At 37.2% G+C, this 13,694-nt stretch overlaps 1 protein-coding gene across 1 annotated transcript in view; it reads right to left on the bottom strand.

Annotated features, from left to right (window-relative positions):
* The window catches only part of UNC79 (unc-79 homolog (C. elegans)), a 124,491-nt gene that overhangs the window by 16,458 nt on the left and 94,339 nt on the right, over positions 1–13,694 (bottom strand). The window contains exons 42-44 of the mRNA XM_019472480.1: positions 12,133–12,237; positions 6,735–6,812; positions 4,113–4,202 (exon numbers count right to left, since the gene is read on the bottom strand). Of these exons, the coding sequence (XP_019328025.1) occupies positions 4,113–4,202; positions 6,735–6,812; positions 12,133–12,237 (273 nt within the window). The remainder of the gene's footprint in view (positions 1–4,112; positions 4,203–6,734; positions 6,813–12,132; positions 12,238–13,694) is intronic.

The following is a 13,694-nucleotide window of genomic DNA, read 5'->3' as shown; positions in this document are numbered from 1 at the left end:
GCGGGTGGTGAGCAATTGTACTGTGCATCACTTGCTTTGTATATTAGTAGTAGTAGTAGTAGTATTTTATTTTATTTCAATTATTAAACTCTTTTTATCTCAACCCACAAGTTTTCTCACTTTTACTCTTCCAATTCTCTCCCCCATCCCACTGGGGCTGGGGCAGTGAGCAAGCGGCTGTGTGGTGCTCAGTTGCTGACTGAGGTTAAACCATGACAACCTTTTACCAAGAAACATGCAAATATTAATGCCTGGAAAGATAATTTATTATCCCGCTTTGTCAGCTCTAAGGAATGTTTCATTGGTGCTTCTTGAGATACTTCTATATTTCTAATTAAGCTAACTTTGCGTTACCTTCTGTTACTAGACTAACAGAACACATGCTGAGTGCATTTGCTTGCTTAAAGGAGAGCCATATGCTTTGCACAAGAAAATCCAGGTCATCAGTTATTAAATAATTGTAACAGGATAAAAATCAGTGGACAAATAATATTTTATAACAGGTAACTTTCTGACCCCAGCAACTTACACTCTCAAAAATCACTTACTTGAAGTCTCTTTCAGGAGAAAAAAAAATGAATATCTAATGACTTTGTTATAGAGCCAGGTAAAAAGGATAGACAGGTATGCAGGCAGATATATTATACTTCTTCAAAAATGGTGTAGTTTTCTAAATAAAACCTTTCTTTACCAATTAAAATGTTATCCCAAAGGGAAAAAAGGTAATAAACTGAACAGAAACAATAAACTGCAATGTGATTATCTTGAGAATTAACATTTATACCTTTTTTTATAATGCAGTAGTTGCTAATACACAGGACTGAAAATAATTATCCTCTTTCAAAGAAACTATTCTCAGACACACAAAATAAGACATTGGAAATGAATAAACAACTTTAACTATTTCTGTTCACTGAATTTCTACAGAGTAGAAATTTCAAAATTTGAAAACCAAGATATAACTTTTGCTGTTGGGATTGTTACTGGCCATATAAATCATACAGGATTTTTTGTGTTAGTTTGGTAGTCCAGATGCTGTTGATAATACATACTCGTACTAAGAAATTGTACAACTGGATAATCTTAGGACTCACTTCCTAGGAACACCTCTGTTAATAAAACCCAAGCAACATAAGTAAATATATTAAATGAGCTTACAAGAATTTGAATCTAGATGTTGTGAGTCTGTTTAAAGTTCTGACTATTTGTAAACTTAGAAACGCTTACAATTATTTTCCCAACTATGTTGGAACCACAGAATAAGTTTATCTGGTCTGGTTAAATAAGAACTGCCTTTTCATTTTCCAAAGACAGCCAAAGCTTATTCTTTACAATACATAAAATTATGGTCATATTTGACCCTCCTATTCGTTAATCTTGTTCTCAGATTCCTGTATTACATGGCTAAATCAAAACAAAATGAAATTTTGGAACATTTGGTTCTGATTTAGTTTTAAATGGCGAGACTACACATTTGGGAAGCTTCTTGTCTAATTTCAAAACATAAAAGTGAAGAACTGGGTAAAGTTTTAGTTCATGTCCTACCTATATCCAAGTATAAAAAATTTATAAATAAATAGTCCTACTGAGCATAAGAAATTATCATCTTATCGGACTTAAGCATTGTAAGAGCATTTCTAAAAATCAGACTACAGTTCAAGGGAGAAGGGGCAGAAAGAAAAAGTGCAAATGGCAGAGAGCTTTCTACAGAAACATTTTACACAGGAGAGAGGATACCTGCAAGTATTTATAAATAAATTTTCCCCATTCCTGGTTTCAGATAAGTTCATGTTTTTCTGTGGAACTGGCAAACCAGATGTATCTCTCCCTCATTTATGATTCATTTGCCTACCTATTCTGAAAGCAGTTCTGAACTGTAAGAGAAATGGATTAATAACTTTAAAGGATAGAGTGGGAAGGCAATCCAATTCAGCTGAAAATGATTAATTAGTTTGTGCTTCGAAGTCAATTTCTACTCCAGCACAAAAGGCTGCGTCCCTTATTAGAGTATTATTTTAAAACTCAGGGATTCAAGGAATATGGCCAACAGGGTAAGAACTTAACAAAAGGGATATTTTGTCCAGTAAAACAAGGTTACGGCGAGTTTCAAGAGACATGAGTTTCAGTTTAGTTGGAATTCTTCTTCCTTTGTGGTAAGTATTATTAACCTGCAATAAGGTGTCCCCTCTGGGGCATGATGTGGGGTGGAGGGGGCAGGGGGACAGTGAGCAAGTGAGTGTGTGAGAAACTAGTTCTCATCTCATTGCTTCATAAACAAACTCCTGTATCGAAATCCACTACAGGTTATCATTTATTGTGTCTTGACTGCCACAGAATGCTTGCATGGACTTGTGGCATGAAACGCTCCAGTGCATTTCCAGTAACTTTCAGCAGAGGACTGGTGCAGTAGTAGAGGGGCCCTTTCAGGGAACACTATACTGATTTATCAGAAAAACAGACCATCGACACCCTTTATTAGCAGATGCACTCTGTGTTATAGAAGCACAGTGGCTCTTGAGGTTAGAAACAAATGCAAGAGCTTGGTCAAAGAACTTCCCTAGAAGACCACATGCGCCAAAGCCCAGGCATGTAAGCAATGGCAATATGATTCGTACTAGCCAGAACAGGACAGCACTGTTTTTCTCCATCTGTCAACTGAGCTTTAGATCACATAAAAGCAGTTTGGCAGCTACTTGACCGTGCCCAGTGATGAAATGACCTCTTTCAGTTGACAAACTTGCCCTTGGATCACCGAATTGCTGGTGTACAAGGACGTAAAACTCTACTGCCAGATTTCAGAATTGGCTGCATCTTTGACAGCATACTCTCCTCCGTATCTGTAACGGTCCCTCTGCCACACTCCCACACCATTCATTTGTCTTGCCAATTTTGCAGAAGTTAGAAGCATCAAGGCCTAGTCACACCTCTGCCTCCATTTCATATGCTGAAGGAAATCCATGATGGTTCCATTATAAGACAGGTATTTTCCCTCTACAAAAAGGAGGATTTTAACCAAAGTTTCACCTCCAGGTCAGTGCTGACTTAGTACTCAGCCTCAAATGGTACAATAAAACTACCTAATGGGATAGTGTTATGCTAAATAGAATAAATATTGCCCCCTCCACAGCATTATGACTGACCGTTAGTGATATATTAGCTGAAATATTACATTAATTCTTTATTTAAGCTATTAACAGTAGATGCTACTTTGCTAGCAATTGGAACAGCTACACTTCTATTATTTCCTATTACACAGCAGCAGTGTTACTTAGCCTAGTTCTTTTCTAAAACATCTTAAAGAATTTCCATTTTGTAGGAAACTTGATAGATACTGGCTTCCCTCATGAAACAGAAATTCCAGGTTTTGACCAGCTAATTATTATTAGGGCGTTTTCATGAAATTCATTCCTAAATAAAATATTTTATGTTGACAGAAGTATTTTCCTATCACTCCTCTTACAATATGGCATCAAAAAAATGCAAAGAAACCAAAAAGCAGTTTGCACTACATAGGAAAGAACTACTCAGTTTTCCCCACCTCAAAAGAATATATCCCGACAATGAACACAACAGCATCCATAAGAAAAAGGACCCCCCCCTTTTTTTTTTTTTTAGGTCTGTTTCTGCATTGTAATAACCTCTGAACTTCCAATTAACTTAAGTGTCTGTTTGTGTATATAAGAGACACCGGATTCCTCCAAAAGAGTGTAATTAGTTGTACAGGCAAGGAGTTTTATGTTTCCATGGGTTATATTAAACACAACTACTTCTCACAGTAATTTTGGTATGATATTAGCTTATCATCAATATTTTAGAAAAAATTATCATTAGCTTATCATCAACATTTCAGAAAAATCAAGCCTGCATTTTTATTATGTGCTCACTATATTTGAATCAGCCTCCATTTCAACACTGCATAAGCTACTTTTTACTGATCCCCCAGAAGTGTCTACTCTGTAACAGTACTAACATTTTTAAAAAAGAAAGAAAAAAAACCCTGTCAGTCATCCTCAAAGACTTCCAACTGTTTCTCCCAGGCAGGTTCATTACAGAAAACATATTTTTACTAAAAAAGCACATACACGTTAGATCAATGTATGCCCAGAACCAACCTTTAATTTGGTTAAGGTATGCATATCTGCAATGAAATCCAGCACTTCCCCAACATATTGCCTCATGCATTCCATTGCTGCTGTTCCACACTAGAACATAAAAGAAATAAGTTCAAGTACCAGGTTTTGAATATGTTCATGTTTTTGTCTGTGTTTCTTGTTCACCAGAACACAATTTGTCTGTCTCAAATTCTTTATTTTACTTTTTAGAGTACTTTAATTAGGAATAGGTATCCTTTGATGTTTTTCTTCTCACTGTAATATGCCCTCTTATCTGATGATAGTATAAAAAGATAGCCCAGTCACTGTAGCTTCTTCATGCATCATAAAATACTCTCACATCTGTGACAGTAATAAAAGATTAACTGATGAAACTTTCAAGAATATCCTTGTCATGTCATCCCGAAATTTACAGTGGTCCAGAATCAAAGTCTTAAAAAGTTGATGAGACTAACAACTCAGTTCTTCAAGCAGCTGAGCATTTCTACAAGAGGAACCAATCAGCCACAATCCCAGAAAACAAAATTCAGTCACAGGTACAGATGCCCTTATGTTCACATTAATCATGATGGAAAAACAGTTTAAATGACTGGCTTCAGGTATTTTATGTGTAAACATGACTAAAATGAACATCACTGAAATTTAAGTGTTACTTTTTTTTTTCCCCCTTTTTTTTAAACTAACAAGCGTTTCTGGGATATTCCTGAAGCAAAATCATTCAAAATATAGCATTCTAATGGCTCTTAAGCTAGTTGCAATTTTCAAAAGGGGAAACAAGGACTATAAGGGATAAATTAAATCCTTCATGAATTGCTCCAGTTTGACCACAAAGGTGTAAGCATTGAGAAGCAACCTGTGCCAGAGCAAGAACGACCTCAAAGGGAAAACAAAAGGACTCAGTGTGGTGCTTGTTGTATTCCCACAGTACAAATTTTCATAATCCTTTTTCTAGAACACAGTGAGAAATGCAAATCTGGCCTTCGGCTAGTACAAGACATGCCCAAGGTGCGCAAAGCAGTCAATGGAACAAAGCTGCCAGATTAAATAAAGGCTTCGAACAGAGCAGAGAACCCTGGAGAGAAGCTTTCAGAAGGGGATATGACTGACCCACTAGGTATCATATAAACTTCTGTTTACGTGTTAATAGTCTGAGGTGAAGATAATGCTAGCTGAATTCAAGGGGAACTATGAATGCCCCATTCTTAGGGGCCAAGTAAAAGCAATGCTTAATTTTTGAGGCTAAATGATGAAATTATCACATTAGGTATCTTTTTGAAGTCACCAAAAACTACCATATCCAAAGTCATAGGCTCAGGGCAAAACATTGCAGTAAAGTTTACAGGGGAAAACTACTCTTCTTTGACCTCTGTTTAACTACCTACACTTTGAACACAGAAGCCCATTACCCTATCTGAGTATACAAATGAACCATATTTCATTTTGATCACAAAATTATTAAGCCATAATTGAGTTTTAGTGGCTGAAATTTGAAAAAGTGCTAGCATTCTATTTTTAAGCAACTGACCTGGGCACTTCTCATTTTTGTATGTTAATATCAATTTACATGGTGTTGAACTATACCACCCTCTGGCTTTTCAAATGCTATGCCTGTCAACGGTAAAACAAGGTCCCTGGTAGCCCTGGCAGCATATCCTCCATCCAGTTTATGTGGACTAAGAATTGCACACAAGTTCTGAAACACTGAATAATAGAATTATAGAAGATACTATACTCAGACCTCTGAAAATAATGCTCAGTTGCAAAAGACTTCTCTCCAATCATCGATTGTTTCATTCAAGCAGCAGGCAACCTGATTCTCTATGATTTCTTCTGAAATGATCGCTTTCCTATCATACCTTGTAACACCAACGTTAGTCTACCTATTTAAAGCAAGTATAAATTAAAATACTCTGTTTGGAGGAACGGTGTAAAAGACTTACATTTAAAAAAATTACACACTTCAGAAGATATATGGGAAAGATCCTATTAGGTCACCCCTAAAGCTGACAGAGACACACATATAGGGAAACGAGTTTTCCTCAGCTTGTGAAGCAGACCTGGGCTAACCCTCATCCATCTGTTTGGGTACTCAGTCACGTCTCATGAACAAGCCAAGACCTCCAATTGTGCTACTTCCTCGCATATTCACCAGGTGCATATTCAGCACCTAGGCAATTATGAGTACTGGTAATTTAGCTACACTCATCAGCAGGATATAGATGAATGCCTTATACATTACCAAAAAAATACCATTAACTCCCTTCTTTAACCAGATAATCTTTTGTGAGAATGGAGGCAATGGCTTGTAGCTTTCCTCCCTGCTACCATTTTTTGAAGCATTCAGCTGGTCTGTTCCCCACATGTCTTCTTGAGTGCAGGCTCCAGCTAAAGTCAGTTACATGACTAAAGATTATCAGTGAAAGTAAGGGAAGCAACATCAAGTTCAGATCTTTTCCAGCATTTATAAAAAGGAAGAAGCATCTCAACCTCCACCTACAATATACCTTGCCAACCAGAAAAGAAATGAAAAGGAAAGAACATTAAAATGAAGCAAAACAAGCTGAATAAGATACATTTTTTTAAAAACCAAAACTAAGAGATGAAGTTTGATTCAGTACTTACTCCAGGCATAGAAGCAATCATCTGTTTATGCAAGATTGTTGACTCAGCTAGTTTTGTTCCAGCATCTGCACAAACAAACTAAGAAGAAATTAAAGATAAGTTATTTTTTAATTATTTTTGGAGGAACCTGAAGACACTAATAAGTTATTAATGACTATTAAAATCGGTTCAGATCTCTTCTTGCTTTTATACACAGTAATTTGCCTTTAGAGCTCTCTTTCTTTATAAACAACCTAGTTAACTCACCATTATAAATGAGCTAATTTTAATTAAAAAAAAAATCTGACTTTAATGTGCTTAATTAACACATATATGCTGTGCAGGAGCAATTTGAAGAATATTATATAATAATATAACAGACTTTCTTTATGAGCAAAAATATATATCTTTGCTATTCCTTGCATATATCAAATGTTCCTCTTTTATTATAGAGTAAATCGTGATAGAGGATGATAAGGCAGCATGCCATGTTCTTCACTGTAATATCACAACACTTTCACTGAAGTTCTACAATGATGAATTATATGAACAATTTTGAAGTTGAGAACATACTGGTATGGTGTGGTATAACTTCAGCATAATACAGGCCACAATACCACAAAAATACAAGTTGTTTCTGAGAGAAGGTCAGTATCATTCTGTTATGGTAGAGATGGAGTTTGATTCAGTACTTACTCCAGGTAAGTAATTGCTAATTGCTTTTCTTATGCTTTTATTTACCTTGCTTTATTAATTTTTTTGCTTCTTTTTATTTCCAAATCCCTTGACCCAAAATCTCTGATGTCCACATCATTCATACACTAGACCTGCTAATACTGTTATTTAATCATTAGAAGCTTCAATAATGCATTGGACACCCTGCAGATGATTTGCTTGGTTTCTAAAACATGTTGTCCTAATACTGTATTTGCACTTGAGCAATTTCTGTCCGTAGTGATGCAATGTAACTTTCTAAGAAAGAGCAGACAGAAAAGAACTGTCAAACTAAGGTCTAAGCCTTACTTTTCTTTCTTGAAAATTAACACTATGATACCTTCACAAACTGAGACAGATATTGACTACACGATATATTTTACAATTGTCTGATGCATTTGCGTTAGCAGTACTCTGAAAGACTCACTGCTCTTCTTGAAAATATTTCCAAATATCCTTTACAGACCTAGAATTTACTCTTACACTTCCACAAGCTTTACCTTTCAATGACAGATTTGATCTGAACTCAGACTGCCTACAAAGACTTGGAAACTATTCAACCTATGTCTTGATGAAGAGTCTGTTCTTTGGGATAAATACCAGGAAGACATACCTGAGTTTAGATTAATAATCTAATTAGGTATCCTCAGACATAGGCCTGGCTCCAGTTGACTCTTCTTCTGGTTAGAATTTATTTTACACCAGAATAAGCCAAATGAAAATAAAACAAGAATCTAACTCATATTTCAGCTGAGAGATGGCCTGGTGCTCTTCTGTACCACAGCTCTAATAATTACATGGGAAACAAAAGAAAGCCTTAGTGTTATGGGCTGTATCAATCCAGTAAAGACAATTGAGTCTTAGTTCAAACAGCAACCATGACTCTCTACTTCTCTTTTAAAAGAAGGACCACTAATGGACTTAGCCAAATAGATGACAGATTTCTCCTAATGCACCCTATCTCAGAAAGAGCAATGTTGACACTGGGTCCGCTGGACAACAGATATGTTGTTTTCCTGTGTGAAGGATTTCTCAGTCAACCATTTGTGTGTAAATTAGGGTTCACTTGTACTACATCAGCTGCAAAAAAAGACCATAATTCCCTGAAGAATCTGGCTGAGTATATTTAGCATCCAACAGTGAGTTCAGTGCACTGCTACAGACATTGTACAGCACTCACCATGTAAGTCAACAAAAAACCGTTGCCAAAGACAAATGTCATGTATTTCAGACAACATATTCTTTTAAGAACAATAAGAAGCAGCAGCAGCCAAAGCAACCTCTACTGGCTTCCTGTAAGCTTTCTACATCTTTTGCACAGAGAAGTTTGGGTTAAATAACAGATATTAATTTATACGTGAAAAACAGGTGACAAACTCCATTCCATTTCTAATGAATAATTAGGCCTTATTTAGCTTATCTTTCTCATCATCAGACTGCCAGTTCCAAGGATCCTTCCTAAAAGTGCAATGCAGTCAAAAGAGGATAAGGAAACCAAACTCAAAATGAAAAATTTCTTACATTTCCAGTCCAATTCACTGTCATTTATGTTGTTTCCCTCTACAAATACTATAATACATTAAGACGTCACTAGCAAGAAATTTAATGCCAGCCATATGTAAAGAAAAAAGGAAAGAAAAATACCCCCACACTGCAAAAAGATGAGAAATGGCCAAATAATTTCCACGCCTCTTACTAGCATTGTCTGCTGAGATACAGCTGCAGAATAATGTCTAAATGGGAATGTCTGTTGACTGTAGTGAATTATCTATACACCATAATCTATCTAAATTATACCTCCATTCATAATCAGAGTTTTTAAAATATATATTCTTATAAACATATTATATGTAACTTTAAATCCTTCCATTCAGTAATTAGTAGACCAGATCTTCACAGAAACATAAACTGGAACCACTAGATATACACTGATTTACATTAGCCGAAGGTCCGGCCCAAAATAGGAGTCACCTAAACAAAACAGATCAGATAGATAGATAGATACACTGAACCTTTGAGCCTGACTGAACGAGCAAATCCTAATGAGACACTAATGTAATTTGAAGTCAATGGAAATCCTGAAGATGTGTGCTGGTGAAATGTGAGTGGGAGAAAAGTACTGGGAAACAAAATGCTGGGTGAAGAAGCAATTCCTATGGAAAGCCATGGAACAGCAGCATGTACATGATGGCTTTCATTCGCTAGGACAAATCAAGGAGACAGACTTGCCATACCCTTTACCATCCAGGACACCTATGCAATGATTGGGGTGATCTGGTTAAAACTCTCATTCTTTGTAAAGTGGAATAAAGTTAACTCTCATCTTAGCACTGTCACCAGTGTCACTGATGGCACCACGTAATCTGGATGAATGTGGGTGTCAAATGTACTTTCCTAGGAATTCCTTTGTTAGTCAGCCCACGACTGATCTATCATTAAAATAAACGGCTCCTAGCTCCTTTATTATCTCGAACATTTTGACTGAATCTCTGTATTCTGTGTGCACTGTCTGTATAGAATCTTGTATACAGGCTAACATGTCCATGGGGACATGGCTATCTTGGAAATTAAAACCATTTCTGTTTGGTGCTGCATTAACTCTGCCACAGCTTTATGGATTCAAAAACATACAATTTGAATTAATATTGTAGCGGCTTTGTGTGGTAAAGAGGTGAACCAATCCCTTCATTCTATTAATGACACCAAAGAAAATTAAAATAATCAGATACATCTGTGGTTTTACTAGTAGGTTTCTTAAATTACAACGGTGCTTAAGATAGGCTTAGTGGTTACTATGGTATTTAAATTCAAGAGGCTGTTGAATGATTCAGACCACATACTACCAAGGGCTGCCAATTTGCACAGTCAATGGGAGAAGTAGTCATCATGCCTCCAGTAGGCATCTATGGCAGATGGTCTGAATACAACCCCTGTTCTTCACCATTGACTGCATAAAAACAGAAGCTGGCTGCTTTGGATAGCAGGAAATATGAATCACTTCATCAGACTCTGAAAGAGAGACATCATAAGACATTTATATCCACATTAGGTGCTGTTGTGTAACGTATGAATACATCCCAAAGTGAATACAACATATGGGAACAGTGCTAGGAGGAAAACCCAGGCAATTATCATTTTATCTTTATGAGATAAAGATAATGTAAGAGAGACTTTTGCTTACTGTGTTTATCAGGCGATTGACTCAATGTGAAGTACGAGTGTTTACCAGTTAAACCCCACAGCCAAAACTGACATGGCATGTTTGCATTCTCAAATGAGGAATTCAGGATTGGCTAGACTGTGGGATTGTCACCCTTTGGGGTAGCCATAGGACTGAGCTATACAATGGAGCAATGCAGAAAAATTGCTTTTTTCTTTAATATGGGAAAAGTCAGTTCAAATCAAACACCAACAATGCACATGGTATCAAGCTGCATCACTGCACCCATAAGATAGAAAGAGGTTGGTGGTTGTTATTTGATGGTATGTCTGGGACAGAAAAAAGAAGTCTGGGCTTAAAAAAAAAAAAACGGCAAATTTCTGGGTTTTAAATGAAAATGGATTAAAAAAAATAAGCCTTTACCATTGAAAGAAAAAAAACCAAGTGTTATTCTTCCCCGCCTCAACTTCTTCCCCTAACACTGATGGCATAATAATTGTTTTCAGAGTTATCCTAACTGCTATGTAATTTCACTTGTCAGTATTATTTCTCTGTCAACTGGCAACCACTTATTTACTATGAGTAATGTACCAGTACTCATAAGAAAATGAGCCCATAGTAAGCTATATGAAGCTTTGACCCCAGAATGGGAGGAGAAAGAGTGAATGAAGCTGTGATGCTTGGAGCATTATGAAAGATCTACATAACGAACATCTTGCTCGAACCTTATGGAGCGCTGTTATGCTGGTCCCCTATCATTTGAAGTTACTAAACGCATATAACGGTTAGCTCATTGTAAGCAATGAGAGCCCACTACCTGTGATTAAAATTGATGGACTTCAGTAAATTGTTTTTGTGGGACAGGCTTGTGGTGCCAAACGGTGCCACACTTGGCATTTTGGAGGCAGAAAGATTTTTCACAAGTTTGTATCTTACTTCCTCAGATTTTCCTATGAAAAAGATAGCTTAACTCCTACCTCAGCAATCCACAGAATGAAAGGAACAGAAATATTGTCTATGTATTCTTTGCTGGAAAGTTCCATGTCAAAAGAGAACGCTCTTCAGGGACTGGAGACAGCTTACTGCCTGCCTGAATATACAGAAACTGAGTTCTGGCCCATGATCAACTAACACCCCTTCCCACACAAACTGCTCACTGGCTTTGGGGCTATGATATGAAGACAAGGCAGCAGCTGGGGCAGCTGCCCCATTGGGATGAAGCTCAATGGACTCGATCCTTATGGGTCCCTTCCAACTCGAGATATATCCTATGATCCTAAATACATCAGCAATGATGCACATGTCATTATCATCCTGGGAAATGTGGATTCCCAATTTAGTTTCTTAAATTTTAGTGTGGGAGTCTAAATGTATGCACCTATGGTTACAAATGTAACTGGATTTTGATTCAAAAAATTCTTGCTTCCCCTGACATTGCTGGTACTTTCTGCAACCATGTTGGACTTGCCTTTCCCCCCTCTCCCCCGCCCCCCCAAATTTGGGCCGAGACAGGATCTATGAGAATTACATGAGAATCTCCCGTACCTGCACCAAGAGCAGCAGATTCATGTCTGGTAAGGGTGACTTTAACTTGAGTGCCTGCAGTAACTCCAATATGACACTGCGTGTCAAGTAGAACTTGTCCCTTTCCTACAACAGAAAAACACAGAATTATGAACGTCCTGAAGTTCACTGACACCCACTAGTAAACCATAAAGATACGTTTTATCTAAGTTTGAGAATAAAAAAGTTACAAAAGTGTACTGGTTTCTCCTGCCTTACAAAAAAGCAGACATCATTCATCATTTATGTAATACTACAGACTTGATTGAACATATATCAATGAGGGTGATTCTCCTTTGACGTTGTATCAGGCACTATGTCCAAGATTTTAATATTTCACAAATATAGATAGATTTTATAAAACAGTTATAAAGTCCAGGCATGCAGTGTTGCTTTCACTAAGTAGTTCCATATAAAGGGAAAAGCAGTAAGGATTGACACAGGAGAACAAAACTGGCAATAGTATTTAGCATTATTCTTTCATGAAAACTGCCAGAAATGGTCTACATTTTACCATACTTTTTTTCTGTTATCATTCCCCTTAAAATAAGGGTGCCTACACTAAGGCAGCTTGGACATCTATTTTCATTTATTAGACTAGCAGTACTTTTCCACTTACACAATAAAAACTGTCTTGGCTACGGCTGCTACAACAGAAACATTTTAAAACATAGGGGAAAATCAGCCAACGGAGATTAGAACACAGAAGCCTAAGAATAGCGTTGTAGAGCTGAGACGGCAAGGAGGTACAAGAGATAAGATGAGCCTGTTATACATCTTACTTTGACATTCTCTGCCTTTAGACGATAAGATAAAAATGTAGAACGAATCTATAATGTGCTACTGACCACAGCAACTCAGGAATTTTGATCAGCAGGAAGACTTACACTGAGCTCTCTTTCAAATGACCATTAGAGATGAAATAATGTTGTCTAATAAAGATAGCATATCCAAAGTGTGCTTAAGATTTAAAGCCTAGTATCTTCCATCTTGTAAATCTTACGCGCTTGCCTGCTCACTTAAGTTAAATGTGTGGAACTTTTTACTCAGTCAGGGCCTCAGTTCCTCTGTGACATCTGTAAAAAGGGATAATAATGTTTGCTTCTTCCTCAGAGAAGTCTTGTGAGGTTTAGTTAGTGAGGGTCAGTTTGAAGGCTACCTCCAGCTGCAAGTGCAAGTAGCTAGTACAGTAGCAAGTGCAGCTAAAAGGGAAGGAGTTGGAGGAGATGAATAGCTGGAAGTGAGAGTGAGCTTTGGTTCCAGCAAACCAAGAGGCCAGTCACCAGTGGTTCCTCCTCAGAAAGCCGATGTCACCACAGTGCATCTGCATAGCATACTGCCAAACAAAGCTTACAGCAACAGTGCGTTCCTCCCTGTCGTGGTTTAACCCCAGCTGGCAACTAAGCACCACACAGCTGCGTGCTCACTACCCCCCCCCAGCAGGATGGAAGGGTAAAAGTGAGAAAACTCATGGGTTGAGATAAGAACAGTTTAATAATCAAAATAAAATAATAGTAGTAGTAATAATAATAATAATAATAATA

The sequence above is a fragment of the Aptenodytes forsteri genome, unplaced genomic scaffold (assembly GCF_000699145.1).
Source record: "Aptenodytes forsteri isolate BGI_AS27 unplaced genomic scaffold, ASM69914v1 Scaffold193, whole genome shotgun sequence".
In the NCBI taxonomy this organism is placed as follows: Eukaryota; Metazoa; Chordata; class Aves; order Sphenisciformes; family Spheniscidae; genus Aptenodytes; species Aptenodytes forsteri.
Note: the sequence above shows the minus strand (reverse complement) of the source record. Positions and strands in the feature narration are given on the sequence as shown.